The sequence below is a fragment of the Platalea leucorodia genome (assembly GCF_965183815.1).
Source record: "Platalea leucorodia genome assembly, chromosome: 2".
Classification (NCBI taxonomy): domain Eukaryota; kingdom Metazoa; phylum Chordata; class Aves; order Pelecaniformes; family Threskiornithidae; genus Platalea; species Platalea leucorodia.
The window spans coordinates 80,210,163-80,233,143 of NC_138824.1; the positions used below are offsets into that span (position 1 = coordinate 80,210,163).

At 38.3% G+C, this 22,981-nt stretch overlaps 1 protein-coding gene across 3 annotated transcripts in view; it reads left to right on the forward strand.

Annotated features, from left to right (window-relative positions):
* WWC3 (WWC family member 3) overlaps window positions 1-22,981 on the forward strand; it is a gene marked incomplete at its 5' end in the record, with an annotated part of 103,821 nt that overhangs the window by 62,404 nt on the left and 18,436 nt on the right. For all 3 annotated transcript variants that reach the window (XM_082305142.1, XM_082305143.1, XM_082305144.1), the window contains 6 exons: window positions 1,398-1,471; window positions 10,002-10,244; window positions 13,538-13,627; window positions 14,765-15,339; window positions 21,738-21,858; window positions 22,688-22,762. In XM_082305142.1, coding sequence (XP_082161268.1) covers window positions 1,398-1,471; window positions 10,002-10,244; window positions 13,538-13,627; window positions 14,765-15,339; window positions 21,738-21,858; window positions 22,688-22,762 — 1,178 coding nt within the window. The remainder of the gene's footprint in view (window positions 1-1,397; window positions 1,472-10,001; window positions 10,245-13,537; window positions 13,628-14,764; window positions 15,340-21,737; window positions 21,859-22,687; window positions 22,763-22,981) is intronic.

The following is a 22,981-nucleotide window of genomic DNA, read 5'->3' on the forward strand; positions in this document are numbered from 1 at the left end:
ATGCCTTTAAATGTGGTATTTGAGAGGAACATATTATCATTCCTTGGAAATAGTTCTGTGTGAAGGAAATTGTGTATTCCAAATAATAAAAGTTTGGCTTGCGCTATGGCAGCCTAGCTGTTCTTGAGCAATAAAACATTTTCTTCTGTGGATAAGATTGACAACAAAGCAAGAAGACAACCTGTTCATATTTTGGTAGTACTATAGTTTGGATGTTACTCTGCATTTGGTTAGAAATTTTTATTGAACTATGCAACTTCTCAATCGTAGGCTTTTATCATCCCATTTCTTCTCTATTGTCGTCTTCCACTGATGAGTAGTTGCCAAGCTGAATGTCTCCAGAGGGCCTCTACAGAAGAGGAAATTTGTGTTTTTAAGAAGATACACTCCTAAAGCATCTAAGAAAACTTAGCTAACACCAGGCTGTCGTTCAGTGTGTTAGGTAGATGGTGCTTTTTTGATGTCATTTTTTGGACTGGTGGAGGATGTGATTATTGAATTCTAAAATGAATTACCAAAAGGAAAGCAGCAGCGTTTTCCCATTCACGATACACATTGAGTGCCATCCAAGACAAGCCAAATATAGTCTGAAAATTGTGTTTATCAGGTATAGGTTTTTTATTAGGAAAATAACATACATAATGATGTTAATTGTTTTCCTGAATTATTAGTGGAATGTGAGTGAAAAAGAGGTGGATTTTTTGCATGTGTGATGATGAAGAGAACAAAAGCAGCAGTTAGATGAGAAACCTAGCAGTGCAGCAATGCACTTAAATAGGGACTTGGGTTTTAACTATTAGACCGTACGCAGGCTTCTGAAGAGGGGAACTACTGATGCCCTAAGACGGAGAGAAGTTATTGTAGAAGCTGGACTGTATACAGTAGGTGTTGTAGCATAAATGCGTATTCTACGACTGGTTCAAGGATCAGGTGATGTTTTTGTAATAGCGTTTAAAACACACTAATGATCTAAGTGCTAGGTAACACATCACAGTACGGGGAATGTAATCTGAATTACTTCTAATTAAACTATCCATAAAATAGCTGTATCAAGTAGTAAAATATTTCAATTCAGAACACTCTTTGTGTTTTAGGCTTGGATAAAGTTGAAAAGCTTTGACCATTCATCATTGATTCTATTTGCTAACCCTTCATTGCCAGGATCATAATTTATTGAAAGGGTTCATTTATCTTCTGTATTTTTAGCAATAAACCAGTTTTGTATTTCTAAAGCATAAAATAGATTTTTATTATGTTATTACTTAAAGCATGGAGGTTTTTTAGTGAGTCCAGTAAGTGAGACTAATTTATCCCTTTCTGTATTGTGAGTGTGTTTTTAAAATCACATTTCTCCCTCTCTTTTTCCCCCCTCTCCTTGCTCTTCACTGCTGCAAAAGTTTGGGTTTGATGACAAAACAAGACTTGTAGACAAAGTAAGACTGAACTGGCAATATGAAGAGGCCAAGAAAAGGTAATTAAAGATAAATTTGTTGGGTTTTATTTTTACTCTTGTGATTAAAGTTTTCAAAGTAGAACTGGAACCAGCCTCCTAGCTGAAATGTCTTTAAGAAGACTAATTTGCTTACTGTTGGGTAGTTCACAGATAATAAAAGCTTAGGTAAACATAAGACTTTATCATAAGATTATTATATTTGTTTGCAGAGATAAAGCTAAATGTCAACCCTGTTCTACACTTGTATAAACACAAAATTGCAGTAGTTTAATTGAACTGTTTTACATTTTTTCCCCTTCTCACACTTCAGTATAAGCGGTCTTTAATTTTTCTTTTTTCTTTTCAACTTCATCTACTTCTCAGAACAAGGGTTAAAAAAAAGTTCAACACTTTTGCCTCCTTTTTTTCATATTGCGGTGACTTTTTCTTTGGGGGAAACCATAATGCTGTCATATGTCTTGGCAGGGATTGGAAGCTTTATAGGCAATTCACCATTTTGTTGTTCTTGGAAAATTTACCCACATTTGGATGCAATACGGGCTTCAAAAAAAAAATTAAATTGGTGCAAGCATGTTAGAGATACACAGCTAAATCCTCAGGATTTGTAACTGGAATGAAAGTCTGCATTGTAAAATACTGCATGTGAATACCAGTGACTATTACCTAATAAAGGTTAAATAATTGGGCAAAAAAAGGGCAAAACAAAAACCTGTTGGTGTCCTGTTTGGTCACAGGCTTAACCCTTACCACTTAACAGTCCAGTGTAATTTAGGGGTTCATGACACCTGCTGAAAGGAGGAGGATAGAATTTAGTTTTATACTGTTTAGTTTAGCAGAGCCACTGGTGCTGTGAAGATTGTATTAAATGTTTTTTAGTTCAGTTTTCTGACATACCTTTTCTATGTGTTTTTCAAAACAATTATCTTCTTGTGTGTTATTGCAGGGAAAAGATAGAGTAGTGCGGGGTTTTTTGGTTCTTTTTGGGTTTTGGGTTTGGGGTTTTTTTTTAGTAGCAGAAGCATTTCTCAGCTGGAAATACCGAACACTTGTTTGTGCATGGAATGCACTATTTCTGAACATCAGAAGTGAGCTGGGGTCTGATGTTAATTAAGTGTAGAAAATCCAGGTAACTAACCTTCCAACTAGAGAATAGTAATTGCAGTAAGGGTAGTTTTGCTGCCCGGGATAGCAGCTCTGACAATGGTGCGTTATTTAGCAAAAGCAAGTTAGTTGCTTTAAAATAGTAGCCTTATTCTGCCCAGTATGTTGTACGGAAGTAATCAGCTTTCAGCTTTTGAGTGGAACTGCACAAAGCTCATTGCCCCTACCAGTTATCTCTGTGGTTGCATTCTTCATTTATCATGCATTCCTTCCCCTTAGCTTGCTGGCATTTCTGTAGGGCTTTTGTCTCTACTAAATATCTTTGTGTTTGTTCTCCCTTGCCTGGTGAAATATCTACTGTTACTGCACAGTGTGGGTGACGGAATGTGCTGCGATGCATTAAAATCTACGACGTAGAAAATTAAAATGCTACAGTATGTCACAACTGTAAAGCAGTATATTATGACTACTTGCTTGTCAAACAGGGTGTGGAAACATATAGCAAATAAGTACAACAGACAAACTGTCTTATTTCCAAGTTTTAATGGGAGATTTTTAAAACACACTGTAGCAGAAAAGTATGTGTTTTCCCTTAAAGGAAGGCAGGAAGAAAGCCCCACAAACTGAAGGGCAGTGTGTTGCATTTTAGTTACTCTTGTGAATCTAGCCATAAGATCATACAGCTTTAGATACGAGCAGAATATTTGCTATATGTAGTAAAGAAGTTTTTAAAAATAAAAATATGTTCTCTGTATATGGTGTCTTAGCAAGGAAATGCAGTGTTGGGATTTCTGAATGAACTGTCTTGAGGAATTCAGATGAGAGCAGTGATAGCAGAAAAATTGGCTTGTACTCCCAAAAGATCTCTCCTCCCTCATAAAAGATAATTTGATTTTAATTCCTCCTTCAGAAATCTCTCTAACTACTGAGTGGTTTGGCCTTTGCATAAATTAAGACATTCACATAGCTTTTTTTTTTTTTTTTTTCCCCTTCAGTTTTCCACTGGCAGGAAGTTGGATAACTTGCAATTTAATTTTTCCCATGGGTATTTCAGACGCTGTGAGCTGTGGGTTCTGACATCTTCAGCGTGCTGGGAAGAGGTCCTCTCTCCTGTGTCTGATCCAGGCTCTGGGAGGAGGCGTGTAAATTCTTTTTAACTCGCCAATCATGCTGAAGAGAGGCTCAATCACTTGTCTTCTGCTCTTTACTCTTCTCTTCCCCTCCATTATTTTTAAATAAACTGTACCTTATTTCCATGAAATTCCTTCTCTCAGATCTGTCAGTGTGGCCCTCCAGAGAAGCAGGAGGGAGGGAGGATGGTCTTTTTGAACAGACAGCCCCAAGCTGCCTGGATAAATAGCGTTTTTAGTTTCAGTTGCTATTTCAGTGAGACCACCTCTCATGAAAGCATTTGCACACTGGAGAGTGTACCCCTCGAGCGCTTTTCTGAATAGACTGTTTCATAGAAAGACAAATCAAAAGCAAATTGTTTTTCTTTGATAACTCTTAAGTTGTGCAGTTCAGTATAATGACTACATGAAGTATGTTAGCAAATGATCATGAAACGTCACTGCTGCAGTGCCTCATATCCGTGAAGTGTATTAATCAATAGATGAAAAATGATCCCTCCAGTAAGAAGCACCAAAATTTTTAAATGTGTGTTTGTTTTTTTTTTTTTTTATAATCCAGTCAGGTGGTACCTGACTTTAATGAACTAATACATCCAAGCATCTTCAACCAGCTTATGTAATTTGGGTGCAAAAGCAGTGATTTGTTTATGCCTTCTGTAAATTTGAATTCAAAGATGTTATTTTTCAGTTCAATTGTTTAAATCGTCCAGTGGCTGTCAACAGATTTATTTTAGCCTTGAAAAAGCCTCCTCCTCAGCTATGCTTAATATGTCCACGTTCCCTTTAAGAATGTTACTTCTTTCTTGTTAGTACACTTGCTGAATAGTTACTTTGTTGCAAACTTTTCTCATTACCGAACTCAACTTTCAGTTGGGCTTTTAAAAGCACTAGCAGAAGCAGAAGTGTGTCGGTGCAATTTGTGCTTGTACTGACAAAATACATGTTGGTTGGATATTGATAGCAACATTCCAGTACTGATACAATAACATAGTCAAGTATTTTCCTGTTAAAATTCATCTTGTATAGGCAGGTTTCAAGGTGTAATTGCCTAATTTCTAGTGAAATTCAGTGGATTAGTATGCTTTATTCTGCTAAACTAATCTGAAAATCTGATTTAGGGATGAAGCAACTGGTCTGATATCACATAAATATTTGGGTCAGGCATGTCAGCTAAACCTAAATCTCCCAATGTCAGTTTTTAAACATAAAACTTTTTCTTTGGGTTATAAAGGGAGCTGAGCCATGCTTTTGAACTGTCTTTAAAGTTTTTGTTATACCAGTTTACCTGTGAATTGGGGAAGATGCTAATTCCTCTCCTCCATTGGTTTTAGCAGGCTTTGCAGTTTTCCTAAAAGTGAATACCTAATTTTATCTGCAAAATGCCAGTGGACTCTAAAGGTTTCATGAGCGTCTTAAGCCAATTTAAGAGCTTCTTGTTATTGAATTGGGCTGCCAGGAAGGCTGGATATTCTACGGAGCGTACTTGTGTTCGCCAAAGCCACAGTGGTACATACTTGCAGGAACAGCCAAAGTAGACACAGTGGAGAAATTTTGTGAGCATTTGGCTGAGTTCCCCAGCTTCTTGTTCTTTCCATTTCTTTCTTCCCCTTTCTCTAGCCTTCCCCTCTTTGCATATAAATCATAATCCAGTCACAAGAGGGTCCGTAAATACCAGAAACTACGGAGTTCTTACACCCTTCATTATGTGTCTTCAGTCCCACAGCCACCTCCTCTGGGTACTGCATGTAGGAGAAATTCCCTGTTACCTGAAGCGGCAGAGAACTGGGTCCAGTTATAAGCCCGTTATAAGCCTAAGGCTTATATGATTTATGTTGATCGTCTCTGCATATTTGTGTGATCTTGGCCACCGTTCTCCTCCAAATCATAACTGTGGATTTTTTTTCTGTATTTTATCCCCAACAATCTTCCCATTCCACAGGTAGCAAAGGCCTCAGCTGTACAGTGGTCTGATATGTCACCCAGAAGTCTAGGCATTTAAATGCAGGGGGGTATTGGGTTTTTTTTCCTTGGAATATTCAAAGTAAGTTTGAAGAACTTGTTTAAGCTAGAAAGACCAGAACTTGTAGGTTAGGAAATGCCAGCTGTAGGATACCCGTAATTTGCCCCTTTTATGGGCATGAGTTAGGACCTTTGTATTGCTTCAGAGTATTTCCTTCCCTAAGACACCTGTCTTGTGTCATAATCTGAGTAATGGTCTAAACATGGGGTTAACTGTAAATCAGACTCTTTCATCTCACAAAAAGTGATTTTTACTTTAATCTCACTTCTTATGCTGTATTTTAATAAATACCCTCTTCTTGAGCTCAGTGGTATAATTTCATTACTGCTGGGATCAGATAGTCTTGAAAATGAGGTTCTAGACACTAACAAAATCTTTTAGGTTCCCCAGATATTTCCACTGACAGAAGGGTTGCCCTATTTTGTCTAGGGGGGGCTGTGTAGATATATAACTATTCAGACATGCTGTAAATTCTGAAAATAAATTCTTTTTTGCCTCCATGATGTAGTTTGTGTAGTAAACTGCTGGCTGTACTGATCTCCACCCTCATGCCATGTCTACATTATCTTGGGCTAGGCATCGTTCTAGCTATGCTAGTGTGGCCATTTCAGGGCAAGTTTGCCATTTTGAATCAGTGTTTACTTAAGATCACCAGGTTAAACCTTTGTCGTCTTATCTGTACCCCTCCTGCTTTTCTGCTTAACAGGAGATGTTATATTCATCTCCATTTCAAATTTTTAAATACTGAAATAAGCAAGTCGGTCTGCGTACCTAGGAAACCAGTCATTTGATACCACCTACTCGAGGATGGAATGCAAGCTCCTCAGCACTTGTTATGCAAGGATGGGAATGGGCAAAATGCCTGGAATGTTGATGGCTCAAAATTAACTGTTTTTTCCCCAGGAATATGTTAAATTGCTATATCAGTAGGGATCTCAGTACCTGGCATTAAGCCAGATAAAAGTACTCTTTTACAGTGACTACGCTTAAGAAGTAGTATCTTAAAAAATAACAGTAGGAAGAAAAAATGTGTTTGAAAACCAGAGACTTCATAAAGGATCCTAATTTTTTTTTCCCCTTTAAATTGCAATCTATGTCAAGTCATTGATTTATTTAAGTGGGTGTTTAAGGTAGGTGAATATATGCACTGAGTCTGAAATTGCAAAACAGCCACTTTTTTGTAACATACCAGCAGTGAGAATGGCTGGTGTACTATAGGTATAAAATCTGGCAGGGACAAGCACAGTGAAATTGCTTATTTATGCATTTATTGTGTTTGGGAAGAAAAGCTTGTGTTGGGAGAAGACAAGTTGTAATTGTGGAACATGCTTAAGAGGATTTTTTATGATGTTTTAGCAGAACTGAACATGACTGCTCAGATATTTCTCTTACGTTTGAGTGAGTAAGACCATAAAAGCCTTAGGGATGTTTTCTAGCCAAGGAGATAAATTTTAAAAAGTTTATCACTGGTAGCTTTTTGGAACAACATGCAGAGGGAGTCCTCAGTGGAAAGAAAGCAACAAAATTCCCTGAAAACTTCTGCTCATTTGCAGGAAATACAGGTTGCAGAAAACTGCCTTGTTGGTGCTGAAGTTCCCCTCCCAACAGATTCCTGCATTATGTAGTGTTTTGCAAGTGCTTTTTCTTTGCTTAAAGGGAAAACGTAGAGATAAGAAGAACCAGCTGAAATGCTGAGTGTCGAGGGAATCAAAGTAAATACCTAATCAGATTTTGGAACTCTTCAGTGATACAAACCTCGTCTACAGCAGTACTTTTCCCTTTAATAACAGTATAATTAAGTTGCTGTATGACAACTTCCTGCTTTCAAAGCATCTTATAACAGAAATTGAGGGGAAAAAACAAACTTTAAACTGGAATGTCATACACAATGGGAGTTACGTGCTCTCAGCAAGCTCAAGATTCTAAATTAAAACCCTCTTGTATTAAAGGTGGATCAGCCAAGCGGATTCAGTGGTTAACTAGCTCTGAAAGGGGGGATCCCAGTGGTTAACTAGCTCTGGAAGGGGGGATCCCACCTTCCCCTCTTGCCCTTCTCTCTTCCTTGTTGCCTGCATTAGCATTTATTTGTTCCTGTGTTCACCTTCTTAACCCTGCATTAGAAAAAAATAGCTAGCAAAACAATTGTGAGTGTTAAAATGAAGGAGAGGGTTAGTCCTTCAGCTATCTTACAAAACAACGCAGAGACTTCACCAGACACATCTCATCTTCTTTCATCCACAAGCTGTGTAAGAGCTTATGAACATGGTCACTCAAATACATTGCCAGGGCTCATCTGATTCACACGCGCTTGCCAAGCTGTGATAACCCAGTTGTACCTGAACTCTGAAATTCTGTTGAAAGGTCTTTGAATTCCCATTTGTTTCGTTTGGCACTGAACACTTGAAAATTAAGCTGCATATGCCTTCAGGAGTGTTTATTGAATCTTTAACTGCGTAGCAGCCTGGGTAGGGGAGAGAAGGGGTCCTGACTCTGCTCGCTCTTCCCGGCCCTGACGTTTGGTCGATGGGGCAAGGTGTTCTTCAGGAAGCTGCGTCTGGAATTCATGCACAATAGCTGAGGCATGAAATATGTAGCCTATACGTATCGATTCACAATGGTGCTTTCAGTAGCTATGGGCAGGAAGTTGGTTATTAATGCAAGGAGGAGGAAATGGTATTGAAGAGCTTGACAAAGTGTTCTGCTTTAGACTAAAATGTAACATAATACCCAAGTTCTTTACTTGCTGTAAATGAAATCTAAGGGGGGGGGGGAACCTATTTGACAAAATTCACAGTAAAATTCCTATTCATATATGAATGCAGTCATCACTGAATGACTTATATTGATACTTTATTTCGCTTCCCCTGATGGCCAAATACTTTCCAGATGTCAGTATGAAAAAAACATTGCATGAGGTTTTGTTTTTAGATGGGTAAAACCTTACCTTTGTCATGTCTGTGCCTGTGATCACACTGTGAATCTTCTGTGGATCTTCTGTTTGCTTGTTATGTGCTTTTACCTTGCTTTGTTATTATCTTTTCTTTCTTACCAGATATTTTGGAAAAAAGATTACTTAAACTAACTTACCAAAAGAATGAATGCATATCCCTCTTCTATGGCTGGCTTTAAATGTGCTTCGATTTGTTTATTTATTTAAAGGGTGATAATCTTTTATGGTGCACTGAACTTTGAATGCTGCCATTTCAAAGTGAAGATGAAACTGAGGTGTACAACTGCATAGCTGTTGTATGGGGTTTTTTTTTAGTTTCAAATGTTCAAAAATCAGAAAGCTAGATTTTCTCTAATTTACTTTTCATTTTAACTGTAACATTCTAAAGTGTCTAAATTGCCCATTGTAAGACAAGCATAAATACCTAACGGTAAAAGAGTGTTCTCCCTGTTATGCTTATGTACCTTTTTGATTTTTGCCAAGAGAAGCATTTGTGAGATTTCTAGCTTTAGGTTTCTTTGTAATATTTATAAGAGTTCAAAATTTGTTTTTAGCAGAACATTGTCTTAAAATGTCAACTGTGGAATTATTTTTACAACTGTTATTTTGTGTAGTGGTTCAGCATATTGAGATATAGGAAACTACTTTTAGCTATAAAACCTACTACAAAAAAAAAATCAAATTAGCTTATTTAATTGCTTGATTTGATGATGGATCCATCTAAAGCCACCTGTATTTTGTAACCAGTAAATTTTTTTTTCCAGACCTATGTTTCTGTTTTACTGACAGCTTATTTATTCTTAAAAGTTTGTTGTTGGTCAGCCTAATATTTTCAGCCCCTTGAACCATTCCTCTACTAGGTGGGACATGAATGGATGGACCTGTTGTCACTAGATAAGCATCTCCCCTTCATCCCCTTCAACTTCTTACTGTATTTTTGAAATCCCAAGTTAAGATCTGATAGTGGAATAATGAGGAATGAAAGGATGTTCGACTTCTTCAGCTCTACAGGCAGCAAACTCAAGAGCTCTAAAATATGAATTGGTTTATTACAAAAGGAGAAGGCTGTGAAGACAGATATTGTCAATGTGATAGATAAATGCACTGTAGTTCTTACACAGCTACACACTTAGGAGCGCTTGCAGTTCTTTAGTGTTTTAAAAATAAAAACAAAACAAAACACCCCCAAAAACCAGAAGCATCCTTCCAAATTCCTCTAAATTTTCTTGTTTCAAAATGTAGAAGAAAAAGAGAAGTCAACAGGCTTCACCTTATGGTATTTTTCCTCTTAATTACCTTCACCTTTGTCTCTTCTGTGTTTTGAAATATATTTATCCTCTTTTAAAGAGTTTCGAATATACAGCAGCAGCTGGCCTTGCTAGACAATGAATCTTGGCCAGGAATGGCTGAAGCGGACAGGGACCGTCTTCAGCTCATCAAAGAGAAAGAGGCTCTTCTTCAGGAGCTGCAGCTCATCAGTCAGCAGAGGCGATCCCCAGAAGACATTGCACGTTTGGAGGAAGAAAAAAGACGCTTGGAGGATGAAATTCAACGGGCTCGAGCAACGTCTGCTCATGGGGCCACTGAAAGGTTTGGGAACTTAAATCGTTTTCTTATCTACTGTTTCAAAAGGAAGAGTAGGGAATTTCACTGTGTTTAAGAAACAACAACAAAAAAATGTTACTAGAGTGATTTGCTTTCAAAAAAGGAAGAGGCAGCTCCTGACTGCTATTATTTAGTTGTGTCTGTCTTGGAAGTTTTCTGAAGGAGAGTTAGTGATGTCGACTAGTTAGTTCTCCTTTCATTCATCTAAAAAGTCTGAATAGGAAGAAGAGATCAGAATAGTCACAAAAGATGCTTGGGAAAAGTCTGAGTGATATTGTCTGATAATAGAGACCTGAATAACATTACCTGGATAGTGAAAGATTTTTCTGTTATTTTGCAGTGGAGTAATATTAATCTCCAAAAGCATTAGAACAAAGATCCTTTCCTATATTTGGTTTCTGCCTTATAACAGGAAAGTTAAATAATTAAGTTTTTACTGCCTTTTGTACACAATTTTTCCTTTTAATTTACAGTCTTGGCAGTGGGAGCACATCCCAACTCTGACATTCAGAGAACATAATAAGCAGAGTCATTCTTGAAAATATAAATTAAATACTAAATTATATGTAAAAACAAACAACTCCCAAAACATATTAATGGAAACACTGTGTTTATTTCAAAGTCGCCCAGTTTTTCCTGTAGCCAAAGAAATGGACAAAACCCCTTAACCTCTCCTTGTTACCATAGCCTTCTTCCAGTGAAAGCAAGAAAGTACTTGTTCTTGTTTCCCAGACTTGTTTCTCTTAAAGAGTGGTAAAACCCCAGGTTTGACACTTGAAAACTACATGAACGAGCTTTAATGTGATCTGTGTAAAGGTTAATATTTACATAATTAAGACACTTTTAAAATATTTGGAAGTGCCTTCCATATACAAATTTTGAGAACTTCAGTTCCTTTTAAAAGGCTTACTTCAGACAGTAAATTCAGGCAATAAATAGAAAATTCACGGCCAGCCTACAGTTCAGTGTTAGATATTTTGCAATTTTTGCAATATCGTTACGTTGGCTTTCCAGCTTAAACTGACAGAAAAGGGAGTTCACTTTACACTGCAGTGTAGTAAGTTTTATTTGTTGTTTTTGGGCTGTCATGTTAGGTAGTGAATACTATGTTGGCAAGAAGGCCAAGCTATTTTTCCATGTAGTTCATGCTGTGGAAACCAGCGTTCCAATGTGATACTTGATATTTCAATTGCTAGCAAAAAGTTGAGTAGAAGTTAGAATAATATTGAAGGGCACTCTATTTCTGTATAACAAATTGGAGGAAAGCTTAACTATTAGTAGCCCTAATTTATTTGTTTGTTTATTTTGCGCTCGGGAATAACCAAAACCATTCCTACTTCTGCTTTTCTGTTTCCACTTTCTCCTAATTGTGAAATACAAAGAAGTTTCCTCTTTAAGTAATTACCAGTTCTGTTCTGTTACTGAGTTTTAAAGGCACTGAGTTATGCACAGATCAGAACTAACTTAAAATCTGTATGGCAGAGGTGGGTTTTTTTTGTTGGTTTGGTTTGGTTTTTTTTGTTTGTTTGGTTTTGTGGGGGGTTGGTTTGGTTTGGTTCGGGTTTTTTTGGTTGGTTGTTTGGTGGGGTTTTTTTTTTGTTTGTTTTGGTTTTTTTTTTGTTGTTGTTTTAGGGTTTTTTTGTTTTGTTTTGTTTTTTTTTAAGGTTGGCTGGCAGCCTTAGTTGGAGGCATCTCTTGCCCTTTAGTGCAGGTACCTACCTTACAGCAATGATGACTGTGGAGTGTAGGTTCCTAACTTTGTTATTTAAAGTAGATGGTGTGGATACCCCTTCTTTCCCCTGTAAACTTTTGAATCATTAAGTTTCTTGCACCCATTTGTCTCTTCCTTTTGGTTCCCGTGTGCAGTGCCCTTATCATGTAAGTTTACATAGCTGAGCTGCAGCCTTCCTTGCACCACTTGGTTAACCTGGTCTGGGGTCCACAGAAGCAGGAGAAAAGCTTCAGCGTTGCACGCGCTCGGGTGCGCGGCTTCTGCCGCGTGGTTGCAATGAAGGGAGCCTCCCCAGAGGGCGGTGGGGTTGCTGGAGCGTAGTGCTACAGCCCCTTGCCAGCGTATGAATTGATGAAGCTGGAGGCCAGAGAAGTTGAGAGACTTATGTTTTTACTGCTAACAAAGGCATATTTTTTTCATATCTTAACAATCCGAAGTTTATTGAAACTAATACTGCCATTTTGTTTTATCCAGAAGGACTGCCTTTTTGTTGAACTTTTTTTTTTTTTTAATCCTGCCCATTAACATGTTGAATTCTAACAGCTGTCTTTGCAGTTGAGGAAGGTCTGAAGCACTCAAATAAGTTTGAACTGCTTTCTCCAAACTGTCTGTCAGAATCCCAATTTCCAGCCCACTTGTGAACACAGGGCTGGAGCAGTAACTTTCCTGGACGTAAAAATGTACAACATAAAACAGATTACCACCCTGATTTTATTTTGAAGTTCAGTGATTGGGCTTGGAAAAACAAAACACCAGGAATAATTACAATTCTGGATTCAGGAAAAGAGTAAATGTGATATCAATGATAAAATCTATTCTTTGAAGTTTTAATAATCTCAAAATATAGAATTTAAGATATCTTATAAGGTGCATTCCATTTGTGTTGTGGCAGTGGTACTGAGTAATTTAGCTGCTTGTTATTAGAATGAGCAAAAAATAAGTCGCAGCAAGACTTTTTGTCATAGCTTAGTATTCAAAATCACCTGCTTAGGTATAAATGTACTTGAAACACCTAGAATTAGAGCTTAAAGTTCAGTTTTGTGGTTACGGCTTAAGACAATTCCTCCAAAAAATTTCTTTTTTATCTTTGAAATTTAACACTAATTAGCTTGGATAATAGGGCTATTTGGAATATTTTTTTCCTGCCAAAGTGACAAAAGTCATAATAGTTCTCTGTATTTTACTGGCACAATCAGGTTGGTGCAAGGGGAAAAAAAAAATCTTGTAGAGTCTAATGTTTTTACCTAGGAGTTTTTATGACTTTGCAAATTGCTGTAATGTATTTTCAGCATCATGACTCTTGCATTGTGCCTCAATTTACTTTTCTTGTCTGGGAATTCTGCTGGAGTCTTGGTTCTTGTGTTCTTGCTGGAATTACCATTGCTGCATCTGAGCTGTGTAAATTAAAACTTCTGAAACAGTGAGACTTTTTTATATATTCCAAACTGCAATGCAGTGATATTTTTCTGTACTTGGAAAGCTCCTAGCAGTTCTTGAGCGCTACTATAATGAAGAAAAATAGTAATATGTATCTTTTTAATTGTAGGATACTGTTACAGGAAAAGAGAAATTGTTTGCTTATGCAACTAGAAGAAGCTACACGTTTAACCTCATATTTACACTCCCAGTTAAAAAGGTGAGTCAAGTAAAACCATCAGGTTTTGAAGTTTAACTGCAGCAGAGAATAATAATAATAATCTATAAAGTTTACCATTTAATACTTTTATGTATGTGTGCCAAGTAAATTCATTTCTTACTAAATTTATACAATTTGGTCTATGGAATGTGATGATTTGGATGGAGTTTTATAAATAGCATTAGTGATGGCTATTTGGGCTAGATTATTATCTGTATTTAGGAATTCTATATGTTATCTTATTTTCTGAAAAGAAGATACATACTTAAAAGCCGTTGTAATATTGTTACAGTTTTACTAAGATGAAGATAACATTCTTTCAAGTTCTGTGAGGTTTTAATATTCTGATACCTTCTCCAAAGGAGGGGTTTTTGATCCCTGGTGAGATGACAAAATTTTGCCATTTAAATACGAGAACGTGCTAAGACCCACACAGAAGCCCAGAATGTTTTGCATATTCACACTCGCAGCTGCATTTTTAGATGCAGCTCGTGGGGATTCCTCAGCTCAACACCATGCCAACATCAAAAGCTCAGTTCCTGCTGTGTCTCACTTCATCTCTCTCCGTCACTTATATTCTGTCCCTAACTGTCTGAGAGTGGTAAGAGGAACTGGAATAGGATTCATCCTAAAGTCTTTTTTATTTTGCACTGGAAAAAACTGTGAGGGTGAGACTTACACAGCAGTTTGTAAGGACTTTCCAAATCCCTTCTCACTTCTCCTGGTTATGTTTATGACCCGTCATTAACATAAATTCAAGATGGATTATGGTAATCTACCCTTCCTGGCATTACATTGATTCCACTGATCAAGATCCTGCTCTGGCCTCTTTTCTTCCAAATTATGGCTGCTTACATGTTGGAGGAAAGAGTAGACTTATCCTGTTGGACCGTTTGTCTTCAGGCACTTGGTCGTGATTTGGTTGTCACTTGCGCATTTCCAGTCATTGTTGTGCTTGAGGCCAGGGCAAGAGACACGAGCTACACCTTAACATGCCAAATCATCTCTCCATGTCACTGTACTGAATATATGTAAAATTGCTTGTGCAATCTGGATTGACATTTTTATGTCTGCGCTGGTGTTTCTGATTATATTTGAAAGGGTCTTTTTTGTTTTCTCTTTCTTTGCCTGCTGTAGTCTGTCAGCTAGCACCCTCACAATGTCCTCTGGCAGCAGCAGAGGATCCCTGGCCTCCAGTCGAGGATCCTTGGCCTCCAGCAGAGGCTCCCTCAGCTCGGTCAGCTTTACGGACATCTATGGCCTTCCACAGTACGACAAATCAGACAGTGTTACAGAATATGGGCAGCATTTACGCTTTGACATAATTCCCTTTGAGTCTCTCACAAAGGATGTGCCATACACTGATCCCATTGGACACTCGAATTTCAATAAGCAGCGGAGGTCTCTGGATACCCCACAGTCCCTGGCGTCCCTGTCATCACGGTCCTCCTTGTCATCATTGTCCCCTCCAAGCTCACCTCTGGACACCCCGTTTCTCTCTGCGTCTCGAGATTCTCCCTTAGCTCAGATGTCAGAAGGTTTTGAGGAGATGGCAAGCATAGGAGCCCTGGAAATACTCAGGGCTCAGACGACAGCGTTGGGTGACGAGGATACACAAGGAACGAGCTCATCTCAGACGTGCACTTACCCTGTGGACAATGAAGGGCTGCGAGAAATGGGACCACAGCTGACTGCTATCCAAACTGGTGGGGGTGAGTTTCTGGACATTATTATTTTGTCACATTATCATAGAAAATGTTACACAGCCCTAAGCATACTAGCACAGTAGAGATTGTTCTTCAGTTTGGCTTATTTTACTTCCATCGGTTAAAAATTACATGGTAGATGTTAGCCGTTAAAAAATCCAACCAACTAACCAAAAAAAAAGCCCAAACCCCAAACTTTAAATTTAGGGCAAAGAAGTAAGAGTAGAAAAATCCTTGTAAATAGATCTTAAAATAATGGTGAATTGGGTGGCAGAAAGGGAATGGAATATGGACTTTCTTTGGAGTGTAGCACATCAAGGAGTAAGTATTTTGGTCTCGGATTGGGAATTAGTGAAAAAAAAAAAGCATGGTTTAGTTAACTTCTGAGGCCCCCCACTTTGTGCCCATGTTGCCATTATTCTGGTAATTTAAAGGAACGCAAACCCAGGGGAGGTGCGGGGGGGAGCGGGATGCGACAATCCCCCAGAAAAACCCCAAACACAAAACCAGGCACGAGGTGATCCTGCCAACAGTGCTTGAAGGCTGGCTGACTCCATGCTGGATTCGTACACGCGCCAGACCAGGTTCGCATGTCCAAGTTCTGTGTTGGAGCAGAAGCCACAGTGGCACAGCGGTCATAAGTGCACAGTGCACTGTGCACTTATGAGTAGAGTGCTTCGTCAGCCAAGGAGCATCTTTTGTAGGGGGGGTGTGAGAAGTTAAGCATCTGCTTGAGTGGTTGTCTCAGAGAACCTGTGCTCTGTGATCGCAGAGGAGCGATGTGTGCAGTTACCATGGCACACGGACTGTTGAGTTTTCTTTTCCTTCTTGACTGTGAAGTTGATGGACTTGCTTTAGCTTGCATTGGTGGAAGCTTCTGAGGCACTACAGTTGAGAAACATAAATTGGAGAGATCAAAAGAGGAAATGGAAACCTTTTTAAAAAAACAAATCTAAAAACCTGAGCTTACAGGCACGTGAGAAATTTCTTTTCCTGGTTTAATCAATGAAATGAAGAACTGCTGTTAAAATGAAAAAGAGTATTCCTTTGTGATGATGTTTTTGTGTGTTGGCTTGCTCGTGTTTCTAATAAAACCATACCAGTAGAGAATGGCTTTTAGAGAATATTTTTAATATTAAGATTGTAATTCCCATCCCATTTCTATTTCCAGAATTCTCTGTTAGCAATTGTGTAGAATGTTGCATTCAGGACTTACAGCATCAGGAGTAATGTGAAATATAAGCAGAGAATGTATCATATTATCATACCAAAATCTTATTTGTCAAGTGATAATGACAAGGAACCTTGACAGTACCTAAGGAAAAGCTTTCAGCTTTTTATTTTTAAAAAGAAAATGTCGCTACTGTGCTAAAAATCCTGTATTGCTCAAACAGGATTTGCGTCTAGACTCACCTACTTTCCTTAACGCAGCTAGCATTGCCAGAAGATACTGCTGCAGAATTTACATTTACTAGATGTAAACATTTTTAGTGCCCATATTGCAGCTTTCAGACCAAAATAAACAGAATTCCAGAGACCAGCATGTAAGCTTGTGCTTAAATTAGTGCCATGAAGAGGCTTCCTGAGGCTTTCTTTAAACCTCAGAGCAGACCACAGCATGTCTTCACCCATTGTGGTAAGTGAAACTATGTCAGTAGTTCATTTATAGCTCGTACGCGTTTCCTAGAAGTGAAGGCCTGGTCTGAGGGCCTAGGGAGCAATAGCACGAGGGTCAAGTTCCTGCTTTGGTTTTCCTTTTCTCCCTTCTCTATGAGAAGGGAGATACATAGTGTAATGCTTTCAAGGGGACCCAGGCTCAACTGAAGATAGACCATGGAGCAAGAGAATTGATTCTTAAAAGCCACGAGTTTGTCTTACAGGAAAGATGCATTTTGTTGCTTTTGCAAGCTGTTTGCCATTCCAGTGATGTTTCTCTTAGTAATACCTTTTTAATAAATCTGCTGTTCTGTAGTAAAAGTAAAACCCCCTGTCATGTTTCTACACATTTCACATTTCTCTGAAAACCTCTGGCAGAACATGCCTATGCTACCTGCTGTCACTTGCTGTGGTGTCCAGCTCCACCTCCTAGTCCAGGGGTTAAAACTTTTCTCTGTGTACAACAGAGTGTTTTGTGTTGCTTTTTGAGGAAGAATGTATGGTTAAAAGGTAGCCAGGCTGTCTTTTTGGGGGATTTTTTTTTTTTTTTTAATATTTGAATTTGAAAACAATTGCTTAAGGAAAATTTGTTTAACCTTTCTGATTTTTGGCTGGAGTCATGACTACTTTGAGCTTCACACTCACTAGCTGGTGGGTTTGCAATTGTAATGCAGTTATTTGCAAGTAGCAGTTGGAAGTTTCGAAATTATTTTGGTTTCCTACTCTTTTCTTTAAGAATTTGATGGAGCATCAAGCTCATATATCACAGTTCGAGAACCCCCAGATGTTGGGGGGTTTTGGTTTTCACTAAGGTACTATGCAGTGTGCTTTGCTGCTGCCACCCAATGGTCTGGTAGCATAATGCGATGCTGGAAAACCAGTAAGTCTCAGCTTGGACAAATCTTTTGCCTGTTCCTTCACTTGGCAAAACATGAGGTAATTTTTGCAAAATTCGGGGGCTGGGAGGGTTAACACTGAATAAAATGCACATGCTTTGCACTGAAGCAGCACTTGAGCAAGTTCAAGGAGTTCGTCAGGAACTGCAGTTTTGATGTTCGGTTGCTTATCTGCTGTTTTATTGTTCTGCATCTGTCTCAGGGACATACTGTGAAATATGTTAGCACGTGTGAATGGAGGGAATATGTCTGAGAGGTTAAATCCATCGTATTTATAAAGCTGGGAGTGGGAGGAAACATGTTAATAAAATATTGGGCTTTAATATCTTCCCTCTCTCTTCCTCTCTATTCTAAAATAATCTTCCAAGTACTAAGTTTCCTTTAATGCCTGAATAATCTCTTGTTTGCAAAATATTGTAATAGATCCAAAAGTTGATTTATCATTGTGTGCTTTTCATTTTGTCTTGTTTCTCATGCGGCACAACAGAAAAATTCACTGTAAGTGAACCTGAAATTACTTATTGTGCTGTTTTTGCCTGTAATTCCCTGTGTGTTTTTCTGTGTGACGTGTTGCTTGGTTTTGGTCGGTTTTTTTTTTTGATTTGCATGTAAAGAAATGGGAGATTTTGTTACATTTAGTTTTGTTTGATATTTTGGTATATCTGTTTAAGCATACTTATTTTTTTGCTATGTCAACTAAACAATATATTCATGGCTGTAGTTAAATTCCTGGAAAAAGTGTTCTGCGAGCTTCAGCTTTATTATATCATAATAATGCCTGACAGCATCATGGTAGGTAAGGTCTGTCTGTGTCTCTGATGTAGTTTTTATGAGAGTGTGTGACTATTTTATTAGTGCATTTTTGAGCTGACGTGTGGTATTTGTAGTCTCTTAAGCTTGTGAAACACGCTTTAGATTATTTATGTATTTTTTAGCTAATGAAATCTTAGACACCAAAATTTCTTTTGAAGTTCACTTTTTCAACTAATGACACCTGAGAATATTCTTTTAATCGGGACTGTCATGTTTATCAAGCTTTGGAACCTAGTACTTACGGAAATTTGTATATATTGTTCACTGATTTTGTTATTTAAATAAGAAAATGAAAGGTAATTGTCTGTCTTAGAAACTTTATTTTTAAACAGTTCTTTGGCTTCCAGCATTGGAATGTCTGCAACCTGTGCTAAACCTTGTTCTGTTTAAACCAAAATCCGATGTTTCTTTCTTCTTGACCAATTTGTCCTGCTGACTTTCTTTTTTCTAGTCAAGGGCATGTTTTGGTGTTTGCATCTCTCCCAAATTCGCTGGGCTTGTCCAGATGTTATCAAATGCTTCCACGGCCTGCAGGCAGTGAGCAAATCATTGTCAAGTTACAACGTTGTTGTAACATGTCAGTTTTTCATGACATTATATTAGTGCTTCAGACGAATTTTTCTTTCCAGACAAATTGAGAACACGAACCTCCAAAGGAGAGAGCCCATGAGGTCTTTCATCTGCTACATCTATACAAAGTGTTCACATAGAGGGGTGAGCCAAAGGCTTATTTACAAAAAGAAGTTATCCTAGTGTAACTTGTTGAAATTAATACAGAAATTATAGAAGCACTTTCATACAAGAATTTATACACTTTTGTGAAGTTCAGCCTCTTTCCAGTGATCTAAAATTATTGGGAAACTAGCATATTAGAAGATGTCTCTATAGAGTGCTAGTTTTGATTCTGCTTAAATACCAGTGACAGAACTCAGAGCTGGGCTCACCAAATTAAAAGTTCTTTAAAAAAAAAAAAAGAAAAAAACAAACAAAAAAAAAACCCCAAAAAACAAACCCACCACTTTGTACAAGTGATATGGAGAAGAGTGTGGTTCAAATACATCTTATGTGCTTTCTGTGAGCTAGCTTGAACTTGGCTGACATTGGTGGTGAGGATGAAATGAGTAACACCACACGATGTGTGATGTACAATAAGGATGGGATGCTGTAATTGGGGCTGGGGGGAAGGGTGGTTATTTCTTCAGGCACAGAGACAAATGCAGACTGGGATGTCCCTGGTCAGCAGATAAATTTGCTGCATAGCTGAAGATGGCTAAGTCCTTCATTGAATTTGGAGAGGAGGACCGTAGGGCTACTTATGGATCCAAAAGGACAGAGAACTGGCTCGGTCCAGTTTATGAGACATCTTTTTTGTTTATGGGACATTCTGGGACAGAACCAGGGAATTTTAGCTCCTAACAGGACCCTGTGGTTTTTGGAATATCTTTTGGGATTTTGTGCTGTTGGTACCCTGATAAAAGGAACGTGCCTCAGGCTGGAGCAGGACTGCCGGGCTCAGTGCATCCTGTCTGCCAGTCCCGCAGTGGGTTAAAGCTAACCTTAGCCCAGGCACTTCTGTTGACAGCAGAGGCGTGGTTGTATTAATTTGGGGGATTTTTATAATCAAGCTTCAAGTCCTGATGTCCTGTCCTGGTGGTGCTTGGGTGGGAGGTGAGATGGGTCCCATGCAGAGGGGTGGCTCGGTTGTCTGTACCTCAGCTGCAGGTGGAGCTCAGGCTGCTGGCTGGCACTCTGCTGAAGGAAGCTTACTGATTAGGCACCAGCCTTTTATTTTTGATGCCTTAAGATAATACATAACAGAGATACTTAAGGAGTTGTTACTTTGAGTAGGGCATGTTTCATCCTTAGTCAGGGGTAGTAAGCAGTAAACGTCAGCTGGTGCTTGCCTCCAGCGTGATGTGCACAGTGCTGCTGTCACTCCAAATGCTGTCTACTAAAACTGGGAATACTTCCATGCTTTCTGTTTTAAGTTTCTAAGCATGGGTAGAAGCAAATAAGATGCTTTCCGTACCTCTGAAGTGGCACCTCTTTGCTGTTGCTTTTCTGCTTTGAGGACAGTCATTGAGCCTTAAGCAAAAGGGGGGAAAGTTGGCAGAAGTTCTTCACCTCACAGTGAAGAAACTGCACTTCCACAAGTCTGTTTAATGGTTCTTTCTAGGACGTGAAAGAAAACAACCTCAAGTTAGGAGCTGTCATTGAAGTGTCGAAACCTTACATGTACAATTCTTGAGTATTACTGCTTGTGCACGTACCTTAAAGGATTGGTAGCTGCTATACCTACTTGCCTGTGCAAAACCTGATGTATAACATCATTTTTGTTGGTACACTTACAACATGAAAATGATTGCTGAGTCGCTATTTATAGTGTTGCTGGTGATTCGGGGAAGGGTGGAAGAGGGGGTTGAATATTGCTTCCTCCTCCCCCAGTCAGTTTTCAAAGTCATTCACCAAGAATTTGAAAAAACAGTGGTCTGAGTGAGTTGGAAAGCGCTGGTTCTTTTTGATAATGCCTCTCAGACTGTAAATAAAAGCTGCTATTATGTGATGGTATAAACAGTATGCTTTGAGACTTTGTATTAGGAAACAAATGAGAACAAAACCTTGTATTGTGTTATCAGATAACTGCTTAAAAGAATTAGTCTCTGTGTTTGTTTTCAGCCTATTGTATATTCAGTACGTAAATCCTAAAAGTTTAGGATATCGTGTGTACATATGTTGAATTAACGTAAGTCTTCCTCCAGGAGGGATTATTCTACCAGAAAAGCATTTAATAACAATGCAATTGGTTTATACTTAAGTCTTGTCAGAGAGAAATTAGCCACAAACTTCCTTCCTTACTTCTCCCACACAAAATCTCCGGTTGATTGTATTCTAGGTTTTTAACTTTAGTTAGATGAAAAAGCAATGAACTGTGTTTCTGCCAACTGTTTTGCCACTAGTTTTGATACAATGGATATTTCTGGTTTAATTTTTAAGAGATTGCCTTGAGCTGATGCTGTCTTCATTTTTTCTCCATGACAGCTGTAACTCTGCGAGGAGACAGTGGTAGAAGATCGGAGAGGAGAGCCAGGCGAGTTTCAGCATGTCTCTCAGATCATTCACTGGCTAGTGACAGTGGCGTGTTTGAAGCTTTAAGCAAAAGGTCAGGTGTATAAATGCATAGTAAGCTGGAAATATTCCTGTTCTACCACATGGTCTAAAAGAATTCATTGTAAATTTCTGAATACGTTTTCAAAATTGCTAATTCTTAGTAACGTAAGAGTATCAGGTTGCATCTTTTAAAGGAAAGAAGCTTTTTACATCCAGTTCCACTGTCCTTTTCCCAAGTGCCAATTTTCACTTTATTGTCTCTAACATTTTAACACCATATACTTCTCCCTTGAAAGATAGTTTTCTCAGTTTATTAGTCGTGAATCAGTAATTTTATTTCAGCCATCTATAACAAAATAAAATTATACAGAGTGTGACTTACAGTTCTGAGTAGCATGTGATAAAAGTATAACTGCAAGGAAGAAATATATGAACTGCTGAAAATCTAAAAATGTGTAGGTTGACCAAGTGATTGAAGGATGGGTAAAGACATGTTATTTTATACAGTTGTTTTAACACAATAAACAGTAACTGGGAAGAAGGTAAGATTTTGAGGATGCTAAAGAGAAATGGAAGACAGACTAAATATTAAACTATCCTAAATATCTTGAAAGAGGTGTTCTAAAAACTCAATTTTTTGAAGTTGTGAATTACTACTTCTGTGTGTTTTTGAATAGATATCTTACAGAATCATAGAATCATTTAGGCTGGAAAAGACCTTTAAGATCATCAAGTCCAACCGTAATCCCTTCTGTATTCCCAGTCCCTCCTGTATTACCAAACACTTGCTTATATTCAAAACCCACAAAATAAATGTTCATTTCATTATGTTTTAACAGCTTAGGTCAGTGTGTAGTTTACAGTACTTTCTGTTCCTGCAGGAATGAAGATCTGGAAGAGCCTGTTTATGGTGATGCTGGCAGTAGTGAAGAACCGCAAATACATGTTGGTTTTCTGTGAGTAGTGTTACCCCTCTTTCCCCCTGTCAACTCAGCAGGAATTGCTCACGAGTTTTCTTGGTTTGGTTTTTAACTTTTTAATAAACTCAACTGCAGTGGATAGTTTTAAGAAGTTTCTGAATTGAAAGTCAGAGTTTAGTGGATGTACAGATTAGTCATTACATGCCACTTTCTGCTGGGGATGTGCCTTAGAATCATAGAATCGTCAAGGTTGGA